Source organism: Brachycentrus maculatus, unplaced genomic scaffold, assembly GCF_059751285.1.
Source record: "Brachycentrus maculatus isolate JH-2025_06_01 unplaced genomic scaffold, ASM5975128v1 h1tg000175l, whole genome shotgun sequence".
NCBI lineage: Eukaryota > Metazoa > Arthropoda > Insecta > Trichoptera > Brachycentridae > Brachycentrus > Brachycentrus maculatus.
In genome coordinates, this window is record NW_028280927.1 from 1,404,368 (window position 1) to 1,418,229 (window position 13,862).

The window sequence follows — 13,862 nt, forward strand, 5'->3', positions numbered from 1 at the left end:
TAAAGTCAATATTTTTTATTATAAAACATGAAGGCATCATGTATTTGTAACATCTCGTTTTTAAAATATTCCAGTATGATCTACATAATTTTTCATTTTTACTCTAGGTATAGAAGTTAATTTTTTTTTATTAAAATTTACCTTATCTATACACTTAATTTTAAAAAAAATCATATTAGGTACTAAAGAATAAATAATAATTTCTTATTCGCATTTTTTCGTATCATGTAGGTACCAGAGTACATATATTTGAATTTGAGTAGCGACATAAAACAATCGCAAATCCTTCTTCTTTTTAATGGCTTTTCACCCATCTTGGGTGTTTTAGCCAGTGTCGAGTTATTTTTTTTTACATTTGACTTTCAACTGTTAGTAAGGTTAGTTTTTTATCATACGCAATCGCAAATCCAGTATGTATTTGACAGTTATTAGTGCTGCCAGTACAAAATAAAAAAAATGTATCCCATTTTTTTAAAAGTATTTTGTACTGGCAACACTTGCAACTGTCAAATACATGCTGAATTTGTGATTGTTTTTTTTATTTTATGTCGCTGCTTTATATTGCTACTTTCTGTTTTGTGAAATACGATAAATTCGACGTACCGTTTTTAACAAATAAATGTAAAATGTAGATTTATATAACCCATGGATGAAGATTTAAATAACTTTGTCCCTTCTCTTCTTCACCCGAGGTGGGAACGAAAAAACGAGACAAATCGAGTAAGTTTTTTTCCATTTCATAATTAATTTTTGTGTAGTTTATAAACAGATGAATGATGTAATTATGTTATTTTCAGGTCATAGCGAGAAAACGACAACTTTCCCTTAAAAAATCTGAACAAAATACGGTAAAAACATTTTTATTCGAAATTGACTTGTATGCCTGTTTTGTGATGATAAATATGTTAGTTTTTTTTTAATGTTTATTTTTTGTGCAAATTTCCATATTTTGTCCACAACACTGGTTGCTATTTTTCATTTGATTTCGCCAGTCCATTATATAAATGGTACTCCATGGTTATAAATGAAGGGTTCATACGCCATTGGGTGGAATAAATGTATTTTTACTCATTTGAGAGGCGGTTGCGAAATCGCAACAAATCAAAGATGTTTTAATGTAAACAAGGAACTGATAAGTAGCATCAAAAATGTTGATTTTGACACGCCCATCTTTTTATCCCATCCAATAGCGGTAGAACCAACAAGGATTGAAGACTAAATATGACGTATTCACCTATTGCCAAAAGAACCTAAGTGACTTCTTTTCAATGTCATAAATATATATAAGACAATTATTCAAACAACAACAAAAATATTATATATTTTGTGGCAATTTATCTGCTCTAGGATTTTTTCAATAAATTAATTTTGTACATGCATTGATATACGATATATAATTATAAAACCCTTATCCGCACCCCAATGGTGCATAGGGCACTGCGTCATATAAACGCAGTGTTATCTTGATGGTTTACACATGAAGGAAAGGTAATCAGCCCTCCGCTTCAGGTACCAGTCCAGGGTAATATTGAATAAATATGACAGTGAAAAAATCACTTATATTTATTTTACCCCCCTTGGGAATCGAACCCGGGACCTCCAGAACGGTAGCCAAGCGTGCTGACCATTACACTACGGAGGCGGACAAACGATATACGATATAATATTTTATTAACCTTTTGGGTTGATGGGTACATTGATGGGTACATTGATTTATAAGAATATACTTTTTTATTTTAAATTTTTCAAATTGGGTGAAAAAATTCACTTTGATGTCAATAAAGTCTTTCTATAATATGGCAACTAAATGTGTTGGAGTCGACTTATCTGGATTATAATTAAATAAATACTTTATTTTAGAATAATATAGCCCACGTGCCTGCACGACGCCCATTACAGGACTTGTCTCAAACCAGTAACATCATCTTTAGCAATAAAAGTGATGTTGAATTTCAATTTATCAAAGCTGTAGACAACCTCAATGTTTACCACAAGCAATTAATAAACAGTGTCAAAAATCAACATGAAAACATGCCGAAATCCAAGCCTAGTGAAAAAAAAGCCAACACACCAAAAAGGAAAGTCAAAATACAAAAGAATACTCTGTTAAATTATTTTGATTCCGGTAAATCTGATAAAAATGATTCGCTCGACCCTATTTTTGAGAGTAAAATTGAAGAGTTGCATATGAGGAGTAAAAGGATTTCCGAACCATTGAACATGACGCAGCCCATCTACGATCTATGCGATAGCTCCGATACTTCTACTGTGGAAATTTGTCCATCGGGAGACGTCACTTCCATAGGTGATAAAAAATCTCTAAACGACTCGGTTAATGACTCTGTGACAGATTGCGCATCTGTGACATCTTATTCACAAAGGAGATTTTCGCAACCGTATGCAAGAAGCCCGAATATGTTGAATAAACAGTCCCCTGGAATATTTTCAACACGGAAAAATAAACCGAAAAAGAAATGCCCCGGCTACAAGATCGTCAAAGGTAATTACAATGATTTCATAAATTCATTGTCACTTTGTAGTAACATCGATCCATTTTTTTATTTAAGTTTTACTTAGTAAATATCACTATCTCTTAAAATCTAATCTGGTAATATTAAATAAATATTAGAGTGAAAAAACACTTTTATATATTTTGACCCCCTCAGGTAAGAAATCAGATCAAATATATCATTTAAATATTCATTACAATACCATATTTTATCATTTTGACTAATTGTATGAATATAGATTGTAATTACGTAAGCACAAACATTGCTTCCTCTAATTGATTTTGAAAATTTAAATAAAAATATCCTTTATAAAAGGTGCCAGAATGCCGTTCCACCAGGTTACATGAAAAAAAATCCCTGGCTATATATATATACCTATGCTAAATGTGCAAATGCTAAATGTATTTTGTCCGCCTCCATAGTGTAATGGTCAGCACACTCGGCTACCATTCTGGAGGTCCCGGGTTCGATTCCCAGGGGGGTCAAATAAATATAAGTGATTTTTTCACTCTAATATTTATTCCATATTACCCTGGACTGGTACCTGAAGCGGAGGGCTGATCACCTTTCCTTCATGTGTTAACGATCAAGATAACACTGCGTTTATATGATGCAGTGCCCTATGCATCACTGGGGTGCAGATAAGGGTTTAACAGCAATAACAAATGTGCATAGTAGTCTAAGATACCACAACTTTTTAGAAAATACTAGCTGTACCTGGCCACGCGTTACTGTGGCTCAGTTTGGTCAAATAAAAAGGAAAACTTAAATAAAAAATGGAAAGATATTACCACAGTGTGACTGCCAGTTCAATTAATAAAAATTTCGCTGATTTCATTTATTTAAAGTATTTTTTGTAAAGTTTTTAAGTATTTTACAATGTCATTAAATAAACTATTGTAATTGCACAATGCAGTGCAAATGTTATAAGCGATATGCAATACCGTGATCGGACTCAATCTGATATTTCTTCTTTACTATAATACATCCTTTTCCTGGAGACAGTTTGTGGACTCCATATTCTCCACATAGGAAGCGGATATGGTGTAATTAATTTGATTGAATTACCATAATACATTGTTGTCGGGCGGTTTTTTCATCAACCCCGTCCCTAATTATACTCAGACAGTCTGACGCCCGACCTCAGCATACTAACACAAGTAACCGCAAACCCAATTCCAATCTGTACAATGTTTTTTTATGTTTCTCGCGCTCTACTAAACGTAGGCAATTAAAACGCCTATAAGTGTCTCCTGCTCTCTACCATCAGTATGTAAAAGACGCTTTTCAGCGTTTCCCGCAAACAATGTGTTAAATGTTTGCAGATACTCCATTCGCCGTTGATGCATTTTCTTACGGAGAGCTTCCCGGAGTTGAGGTGTATTTCCTGACTCATTTCCACTCTGATCACTACATTGGCCTCAACAAGTCCTTTAAGAAACCTATTTACTGCACAAAAATAACAGGTAACTGTCCAAAAACTATTTACCCAAATAACTCCGAATAAATTATTCAAATAACAGGCGTCGTGGCGTAGTTGGGTAGCACTCGCCTGCGAAACTGACGTCGCGGGTTCGATTCCCGATTGCCAAATGAATTCAAGAAAGATTTATTTTCAATTGGTCTGGGTGTTTGTGATGTGTTTTTCACATTTACCTTCCCTATCCTACTATCCTACCTGCAGACAGGCGTCTTAATGTAGAGGCTTTGCGGGTTATTCCTTTAAAAAAAAAAACTGGTTTCAGAATAACCATTTCCTTATCAGGTCAATAGTTATAGTCGACTTAATATGGAAACGATTATTCCGAAACCGGTAGTTGTAAAGTAGAAATTTTAAGTGGTATTACACAAAATGAAAGATGAATGATAAGGAGAGTGTCGTATTACCATACCACAAAGTTAACAATGCTTTTAAAATACAAAATAATTCATTCTAACCAACCATCACACCGCTGCAGGGGTAGGCAGATAGAATAGAACCTCTCACCAATCTGTCTTTCCAAATAATCTTCGCCTCATCCACATTCATGCATCTCCTCATACGTACCCGCTGATAATTACAACTCCTGACCTGACCACTTTCAAGTATTTAAAATACTTGTTCATACCGAGTTTTCTTCAGTCTTCCTCCGCTTCTATCACCAACCACATATGCGTCATAAATTTGTTTTATTATTCTTTCTTCACTCGTTGTATCGATGTTGATTATATTGACAATGTCAAAATATTAAAATAAGTGAAGAAACCCAGGTTTGTGAACAAGGATTTGGAAATACCCAAAATGTTGCACCAATTTATAGTTGTATATTTTTTCTTATTGTTTTTATGTCATTCACTCACCTCATTGACCAAATTGCAATGATTCATCAGACAAATCACGTAATTCATTTGTAAATGGGATTGTTTGCCGCTTTCATTAGACGCAGCTAAGGAACATGACCTTTACTTGACTCATATTAATTTGTGTTCTAGGAGACCTTTGCCAGCAGAAATTGTATGTAAAAATGAATTGCATTCACATTTTGGAAGTTGGCAAGACAGTCAATATTTGTGGAATACAAGTTACAACCGTTGACGCCAATCAGTAAGTTTTTTTTATAATTGATTTATTTTATTTTTTTATTTATTTAATATAGTTACATTTTTAAGTACAACATAATACAATTTCTAAACATTTATACATATGGCAAACTTAGTTTTAGATTCGCTGTGCCTTTCCAAAAAAGAGACTGAGCTCTTGTGCTTGGAGTGGGACTTCCTACACTCAAGGTTTAATGTTTTATACAATTAATGGTATAATAGTCTTTTTTTCAAGATTTATATGTAATGGGCATTAATTTTTTTCTTAAGAATTTTTATATCTTCTATTTTTTTAATTTCTTTAGGGAGTTTATTGAAATATTTAATTCCCGAATATATATTATGATTTTCCATTTTATAATTAAAATAAACCTCTGTTTTAAAATCACTATAAATATTTTATTATAACTAGCTTTGAAATCGGTAGACATTAAAATTAAGTTATAGTAAAATATTTACAGTGATTTTAAAACAGAGTTATATTTTAATTATACAGTAATTTTTTATTTACTAAACCCTTTTATGTGCGAAATTCTAGACTGTATGTTTGCATTTATCAGGTGAGAATATGGAAGTCGGGGTATTACAAACAGGGCTTACAAACCTGTCATTGTCTGGCCCAAGTGATGGCTTCATACCATACCTACCACAAAGTTGAAAATGCTTTCAAAATACAAAATAATTAAATCTAACTAACTAACCATCACGTTGCTTCTCTGCAGGGATAGGTAGAAAGAATAGAATGCCACACCAACTGTCTTTGTATAATATTTACCACGTATTATAATATTTAACACGTAGCGCTCCAACCAACAAAATGCCTGCTGCTGACTTAACTTGATCGGTCCATCGTGTGGGAATCTTCCTCTCCCTCTCTTCCCCTTCAGGCTAACAATCACAACCAGTATTTCCAGGCTATCACCATTGCCACCTGCAACGTGTCCAAAGAACTGGAGAATCCATTGTGAACAGACATTGGTTAGAGTCAAGCCATCCAAGTGTAGTTCCTAGCGAATGGACTCGTTGGTGTGTCTAGCTGTCTATGGCATTCGGAGCATGCGCCTCCAATACCACATTTCAAAAGTGTCAATTTTTCTCATTTCTGCTGCTTTTACGGTCCATGTTTCAGCAGCATACTTATTCAGATCTTATATAATAAAATAACAAGTATTTCGTTTCCACGCATTTATTTTATTTGACCAGTGACCGGATTTTGTCGTCACCGACATCATCAAACTGTTGATTATTCAGATCTGTTTTTTTCCCACAATATTTTGTATGTGTTCATATATATTTTTTAGTTGTCCCGGATCTGTGATGCTAGTGTTCAGTTTGCCGTGTGGAAAGAATATTCTACACTGCGGGGATTTTAGGGCATCGCCAATAATGGAATCTTATCCAGTTTTTTGGAATATGGAAGTTCACACCGTATACCTTGACACAACGTAAGTTACTTGAACAGTTGACCCTTGCTTAACCTGCTAACCGGTGAGTTCACTTTTCAATTACGCAATATACGTCGCGAATTCTTTCATTAGGACATGTCACGCTCAGTGGATGTGATTTTTTATACGAGTGTCGGGTTGTGGTCCCGTGGCTAGTGTTGCTGACTCTTAACCGGATCCACGCGGCTCGCATAACCGTTTGTGTTTTTACAAGACATGCCCCATACGCGGCTGACATAAGCGTTTGTGTTTTCACTTTGCTCTAAGTTTCGAACCTCAGTTCAACTTGGAGGGATTTTTTCATGGTGTGGAACTTTGGATAAAATAATACGTCAATCCTCGGCCTTATGACATCTGTTGAAATATCTGACTAATAATTTGTAACATCACAAGGATAAATAAAACAACAGATCCCTGATTTTTCTTGCGGTCAGTAATTAGTCCGCGCCATAATCATGCCCTATATCTGTCTCACTCTCGACGCTACGCATCGCCAGTGGGTAAGAGTGACACACGATGCGTGCTTTGATTTATTTATGTTACGATCTAATTTGTTTATATTACAATATATATATCAAGAATAATGTGACACACGTGTATTATAGAGTACCAAAAAGGCACAATGAATCCCATTGAACGTTTTTGTTTAGGAAAATAAATCGTTTCTTAACTAAATACATGATAAAAGTAATCATTTAAAAAACGGCGAAATACCGCCGCGCACGGGCGTCTCTTAGGAACAAAGTTAACGCGTTTAAAAGGTTAAGTCAGAGTTTCTCGATTCAAATCCACTCTACCACAATTTCATACCTATTTCTAATAACGAACCGCTTAGACTCACAAAAATAGTATGAAATTGAAATACTTGTGTAAATAATAAAAACAATTTTTTTTTATTAAAAAAATATATATATATATATTTATATTTTATTTATGCTTAAAATAAATGAAAAGATTATGAAATATATTTTTTTCTTTTTTTTATGTATAAATCACAAAGAAAAATATAAAATTACAAACAAATAAAAAAGAATTCATGTCGAAACATGTATGGATGACTAATTTACCTTTGTTGTTCGAAAATATAGGTCCTGCCCATTCCAGGGCGCAGGGCTTGTTTACGTTTGACATATATATACGTCCCTCTTGGTTAACAGGTTAATTTAATAGACGATCTTATTAAATAATATTCAGAAAATTAAACAGTATTTTTAAATGTGAAAACCTTCCAAAAAATGAAGAGACTAAATAAAACAAAAAGTGGCAAAGTGTTTATAGAATAAAGAAAAAAAATAGGAAACAAGATACCATTGTCTTTCGTTTTCTAATTTCGTTTGCTGAATTATTTCTATAATTTTTTTCAGTTATTGCAATCCCCGATATAATTTTCCAACCCAGAATGAAAGTATTGACCAGGCCATCAAGCTCATCCGAGCCAAGGAACAGACCATGATCCTCAATGGCAGACAATTTTCTAGTCTCCTCATTGTGTGTGGAACTTACACTATAGGTAGGTTAATATTATATATTATAGTTGTCTTGATATGAAACATCTATTGTACCTCTTGATATGAAAGAAGATGGAAGTCTGAGCATCCCAGGGCGTTTACGACCAGGCATTTGGCTGGCTTAAGCCATTACTTTACAAACTTGTGTGACATTCACCATTCTGCGCATTATTGAACATGCTCTGGGATGCTCAGACTTCCATCTCCTTCCATATAAAGAGGTATGGTAGATGTTTCATGTCAAGTTGAGACAACTATCGGTAGGGTAAATAATCCAATGTCTGATATAGTAAACAATATTCTGATCACCATGGACCCATATTTACAAGCCAAAAAGTTGTAACAGCCTCTCAAATCTGAGATTTTCTCTTGTCAAATCAATCATTTCTGTAACATTAATAATACATAGGCAATATTAGATGTGCCCACTTGTAATATCATCAGGTTAATTTGACCATGTTAATACATATATAGTAATAAATTATTAGATTAAAACCAATATTAGCTTAGTTATTAATTTTTAGCTTTTCCACTTTATTTTTATTTGACCAGCGACCGGGTTTCGTAACGACGAAACCCGGTCGCTGGTCAAATAAAAATAAAGTGGAATAGCTAAAAATATTGGTTTTAATCTAATAATATATTAAAAATGCAATTCCATCACGAAGTGTCAGTGGATAATATAAATCTATTTAATATATAATTGATAATATTTTGAGTGTGAATCTTCGTTCACAAGATTTTTTAACAGAATTTTTACCAGAATATGTAAACGGAAATTGTGTTCTTAGTATTTTAACTAACATTAAAAAAATTATTTATATTTCAACGCAGATGAAAAAAAATATGTAAGTTAGGGCATTTACAGGGTTTATGCCCATGATACATATTCCACCTGACAGGTTTAAGAACAAAAATTTAGACATACTCAAAATATGCAAATAAATAACTGGTCAAAATATAAGTTTGATAAAAAATTTATAGGATATTTTCCAGCATCTCCCGCATCTTACATACATTTCATGTTCTCTGCTAGTAAAAAAAGTTAAATCCAGCCATAGATGGTGCCGATGCAGTAGCATGTACTGGATGGTTTCAATTGTAGCATATTACTTCCGAAATTTGAGTAGTGTGGTTTTCAATCATGGGTAGAATGATGAATGTCATATTTGTAATGTTAATATTTGTTTCTGTATTATATGTTATGGTATTTTATTACATTCTAACACAGTAGTTTCTGTCCGCCTCCGTAGTGTAATGGTCAGCACGCTCGGCTACCGTTCTGGAGGTCCCGGGTTCGATTCCCAAGGGGGGTAAAATAAAATATAAGTGATTTTTTCACTGTAATATTTAGTCAATATTACCATGGACTGGTACCCGAAGCGGAGGGCTGATCACCTTTCCTTCATGTGTAAACGATCAAGATAACACTGAGTTTATATGACACAGTGCCCTATGCACCATCGGGGTGCGGATAAGGGTTTTATTATTATTAACACAGTAAGAAATTGTTGTAGGAAAGGAAAACTTTTTTATGGGAATAGCGGAAGAGTTTAAACTCAATGTGTGGGCTTCAACGGAGAAGAATAAAGTTTTGAAAATCGCAATGGGACGAGATTTTGGACTAAAACCAGCCAAAAGTTGCCAACTCCACGTTCTGCCGATGAATAAACTCAATTTACTGGTAAAAAAAATCCTGAATGTTTAATTTGAAGAAATTCACTACAATGAAATATTTTAATGAAGCTATAAACCTTAATAATAAACACTTGTTAATCTACATAACGATATATTCAATTTTGGCATAATAATATTACAATATTTTATTTATTTATGATTTTCAAATAAATTACATCTATTATCTATGGTTACCTGTTCTCTTTTATTTATCTGTATTTTTTCTTATAGTTTCTCGATGAATACTTAAAAAACTTAGGAAATTGTTTTTCCGAAGTGATTGCATTCAAACCAAGCGGTTGGGAACTATCCAGGGGAAGTCTTATTCAAAGAGGAAAGATCACTATCCACGGTAAAGCTATTTTTTTATATTATTTACTCTCACTTTATTAAGTCCTGTATTACTGAAATGTTACCATAGCCATAAATTTCATAAATAAGCCTGCAGGTACCTACTCCAGGTACCTACTGGAGTAGATACCTGGAGGAGTACTATGGCAATACAAATTTTATTGTTGATTTCTCAGGGTCGCCAACCGGAAAGAGTGAAAATCAGCATGGGCTAGAAAAAGACAGATCAGGAAGGGCACTTCTGTCACTCACATACATTTTTGTATTCTCAATTAGGCTTCTTTTTTTGTTAAGTTAGCGCACTCCACGGTAAAGCAATATCTCATAAGCCGTTTAATGAAAAACTTATAGGGGTCTCAAATATTGCATAATATGTGGATTTTTTTATGTTTTTACATTGATAATATCAAATATAATACAAAAATCTAGATATGTATTATGCTGTTTTTGTATCACCCTGTAAAATTTTGATCTAGTTACTTGCAAGATTGCATTATAATGGGAAAATTTTCTTTTTTGTCCAGTTATTTCGGTTACTAATTAATTAACCGATAACATTTTTAATTGATTTAATCATCAGGTGTACCATACAGTGAGCACTCCAGCTTCTCAGAATTACAGCGGTTTGTTAAATTCCTTCAACCCAAAGCTGTCATCCCTACAGTTCCGGGAAATGGTGGCTGCGAAGCGATGCAGGTTAGTGAAAACATTTGTTTCAACTCAATAGTTGCTGACAGCCTGAAGGAAAACGTCAATTGAACAGCCCTACCTAATTTTTAAACATTAATATGTTTTATTTTACTTTTCAGAAATACTTTTCATGTTGGGTCGGCGATGGTGAAAACAGTCAGAAAAGAGTCAGTGATTATTTCAAAGTACTAAAAACATGATTTGAGCAGAAAGTTAAGTAAAAATACTCGTATGTATCGACTGGGGGGATGAATTTGTTATATCGCCAAATTATGGTAACAAAGTAATTTTCTAGCACTTGGCTGATGACTATTCCCAAACAATAGATCTTATAACATCCACAGCCAATGGTACTAAGGGCACTGCATCGCATCGATGCAGTTTTGTATTGATCATTAGTCATTTACAGGCAGTGTGATCAGTTTTGCGATTCAGGTACCAGTCCAGGGTGATGTTGAATTAACAATAAAGTTAAACATCACATCTTGTGATGATTCTTTTATAGGTATTCTATTAAGTTTTTTATGTTTCGTATTGTCATTCAATATAATTAATTTTATTTGGTTACATATTATGTGAAAATAGCTCTTATTGAACCAAACTCATCCATAGCATTAAAATAAATATCTAAAAATTGTTTTCAATTGAAATTTCACAATCACCAAAGCATGTTATATGACTTTTGCCATATCTCTGATCGTAGAAAATCTATTACTAAAGACCCCAGTTGCGGAGGTCCTCACCAAAACGTTACATTTCTTTAATAAATGATTTTAAGTAATCGGGAATTCTAGCTTGTAAAATTGTTACATTTTGGTGTGATTTCATATTGGTTTAATACAGTAAACAGAACAGATTTGCATTTAAAGGATTTTGTGTGCAATATTGGAAATGTTACTTTTCGTTGAGGACCTCCACAGTTTTAGAGCTTTAAACCACATATCGCTCACTCTTTTAAAAAACGTCATCAATAAAAAATCGTCAATTTTCATTGTGAATGTTTTCGGAATGCTCAGAAAATGTACTATATCTCAGTAAAAGAGGCATATTATAACTTAATATTTACCCGCTACAGGGCAGAAAGTGTTTTTGCATTTTGAAGAAAAGGTATTGTTTAATTATTTTTTTAAATACACTAAATATTTTTCAAATGGAGAAAAAAACCTTCAGGTGTTCTGTTGCACAGTAAAAAGTTCAATAAGTGGCTTGATATTTATTTTTAATACATTGTGTTATATTTTTAAACATTCACAACGTTCTCCTGAAAAATCAAGTTTTTTGATTTACGACGTTCTTGAAAGGAGTGAGCGATACGTAATTGCATTTCACATCTGTGTATAGATGTTATGAGTCAACTTGCATTTTTTATATTGCATTAATTGAAATTTATAATTATAATATCGGTGATGTAAATCTGCGATCATTTTCAATAAGGATGATTTCCTTGTATACATATTTATTTCTCACCATTGTACTAATAAGAATTTAATTAGTACTCTAAGAATCTCAACTCATTTCCTACATGCGGCTGCCGCCATTTTAGATTATTATTTTGTATGTGGTTAAACGATTTTGTCAACCATCCAACATACCGTCAATCTAATGCCAACGTAACGAATCAGCATTGAATATTTCTTCTTCTTACCCTTTTTTTTTATAAACACTATGAACCTTCAAGGGCGTCTGTTAAAATAAATAATTAAACAATATGAAATGAAAATTAATTTAATAATTTCAGTGGTATAAAAAGTAAATAATACAAAAAATACAATAATGTGATATAATGTTAAATAATATGTATGATATAGCAAGTGTTCCTGGAAGATATATAATATGTATAATAATTGTACTGACTTAAAATTATGTTTATAAAAATTATTTTTTTTTAAGAAATTTAATTTTTTTGACTGATTTAGTAGCAGCCAATAAAAGGATAATTGTGATTTGCCACATCGGACCGTCCTTGATTCCTTTCACCACTAGACCTTCTTGAAGTTAGCCCCATTTGCCATCCATTCTTCAATCTCCTCAACCCTAGAATATATCAATATTGAATACCATTCCTTGAATTATGACGTACTGAAAACCAAAAGTTCAAGTATCATTTTGGTATTTAATAAAAATTTATTGGTATCCACACAACGCTGCTTGAAACTTTTATTGGTAGATCACACTGTCATTGTCATCAGTAGATCACATCTCATTTTATATCTTTTACATGTTTACAATTTAAAGTTTACAATAATGTGTCGTCCCTGGGTTTTCCCGTGCCGAGGGCACATTTTACTATATTGTTTGTTATTTTTCTATCATCGGTCTTGCAACATGAATACATGGCCAAATGATACATATAATGTATTTCAAGTCTATCTAACTCCATTATTCAATTATATATTTATGTATATTATATAAAATTCTATATTTCTATATGTATAGCTATTGCTCTTTACTACATACATAGTTTCATTGTTTAATGAAATTATATATAGTGGTCTTCATATTTACAAATAGATGGAATGGCGAAGGAGGTTTCATTTGTTGCTGCAGACCAATCCACAAAATTTAGACCACTGACAGAAATTTACAAATAATAAAGAAATAAACAACAAGCCTCGTTACGATCAATACAAATTAAAATACATATATATTGAAATACTTACGTTCGCGGTACAAAAGTCATATTTTCTGCTCCATTCTCTGTAATGTGAACGTCGTCTTCGATACGAACTCCTCCAAATCCACGGAAATTCACAAGTTTCTCAGTGTTGAAGAACTTTGCTTGGTCTGGATTAGCCAAAGCCTTATCCAGCAACTAGATGTGAATAAATATAAAAAGGGTCATTTTCTATTACATACTTGGTAAATACCATTATTTATTAAAATCTGTTTCACATATAGTGTTTGATAATATTGTTTAATCCATTGAAACACGTGTCACGATAAATTTGAATATATAGTGGTATTTACTAAGAAAAAGTTAAGTAGACATTTTATAGATATTACCATAAAGTTACCTCCGAATAAAAATATTGAGCACATAATGCCATTGGATGTACATAACATGAGTAAACAATGTTATTTATTGTTTCGGCATTCACTTT

At 32.8% G+C, this 13,862-nt stretch overlaps 2 protein-coding genes across 2 annotated transcripts in view; one reads left to right on the top strand and one right to left on the bottom strand.

Moving 5' to 3' along the window:
* Positions 1-500: 500 nt before the first annotated feature.
* Positions 501-11,395, top strand: LOC148308162 (uncharacterized). The gene is made up of 11 exons (XM_088262218.1): positions 501-720; positions 798-848; positions 1,861-2,500; positions 3,836-3,976; positions 4,983-5,094; positions 6,392-6,535; positions 7,900-8,045; positions 9,561-9,727; positions 9,952-10,072; positions 10,652-10,767; positions 10,881-11,395. Exons 1-11 carry the CDS (start codon positions 646-648, stop codon positions 10,959-10,961), a joined length of 1,794 nt encoding a protein of 597 aa, XP_088118344.1. The 5' UTR covers positions 501-645; the 3' UTR covers positions 10,962-11,395.
* A 1,075-nt stretch (positions 11,396-12,470) lies between these two features.
* Dip-C (dipeptidase C) overlaps positions 12,471-13,862 on the bottom strand; it is a 57,118-nt gene continuing 55,726 nt past the window's right edge. The window contains exons 12-13 of the mRNA XM_088262219.1: positions 13,422-13,573; positions 12,471-12,795 (exon numbers count right to left, since the gene is read on the bottom strand). Of these exons, the coding sequence (XP_088118345.1) occupies positions 12,741-12,795; positions 13,422-13,573 (207 nt within the window). The 3' untranslated portion in view covers positions 12,471-12,740. The remainder of the gene's footprint in view (positions 12,796-13,421; positions 13,574-13,862) is intronic.

Excerpts from the sequence above, each read along its gene's own strand:
- LOC148308162 (XM_088262218.1), top strand. The coding sequence starts at position 646 with ATGGATGAAGATTTAAATAACTTTGTCCCTTCTCTTCTTCACCCGAGG. Across the intron at positions 721-797 it reads GAAAAAACGAGACAAATCGA|GTCATAGCGAGAAAACGACA; the intron begins GTAAGTTTTTTT and ends TGTTATTTTCAG. Across the intron at positions 10,073-10,651 it reads AGGAAAGATCACTATCCACG|GTGTACCATACAGTGAGCAC; the intron begins GTAAAGCTATTT and ends TTTAATCATCAG.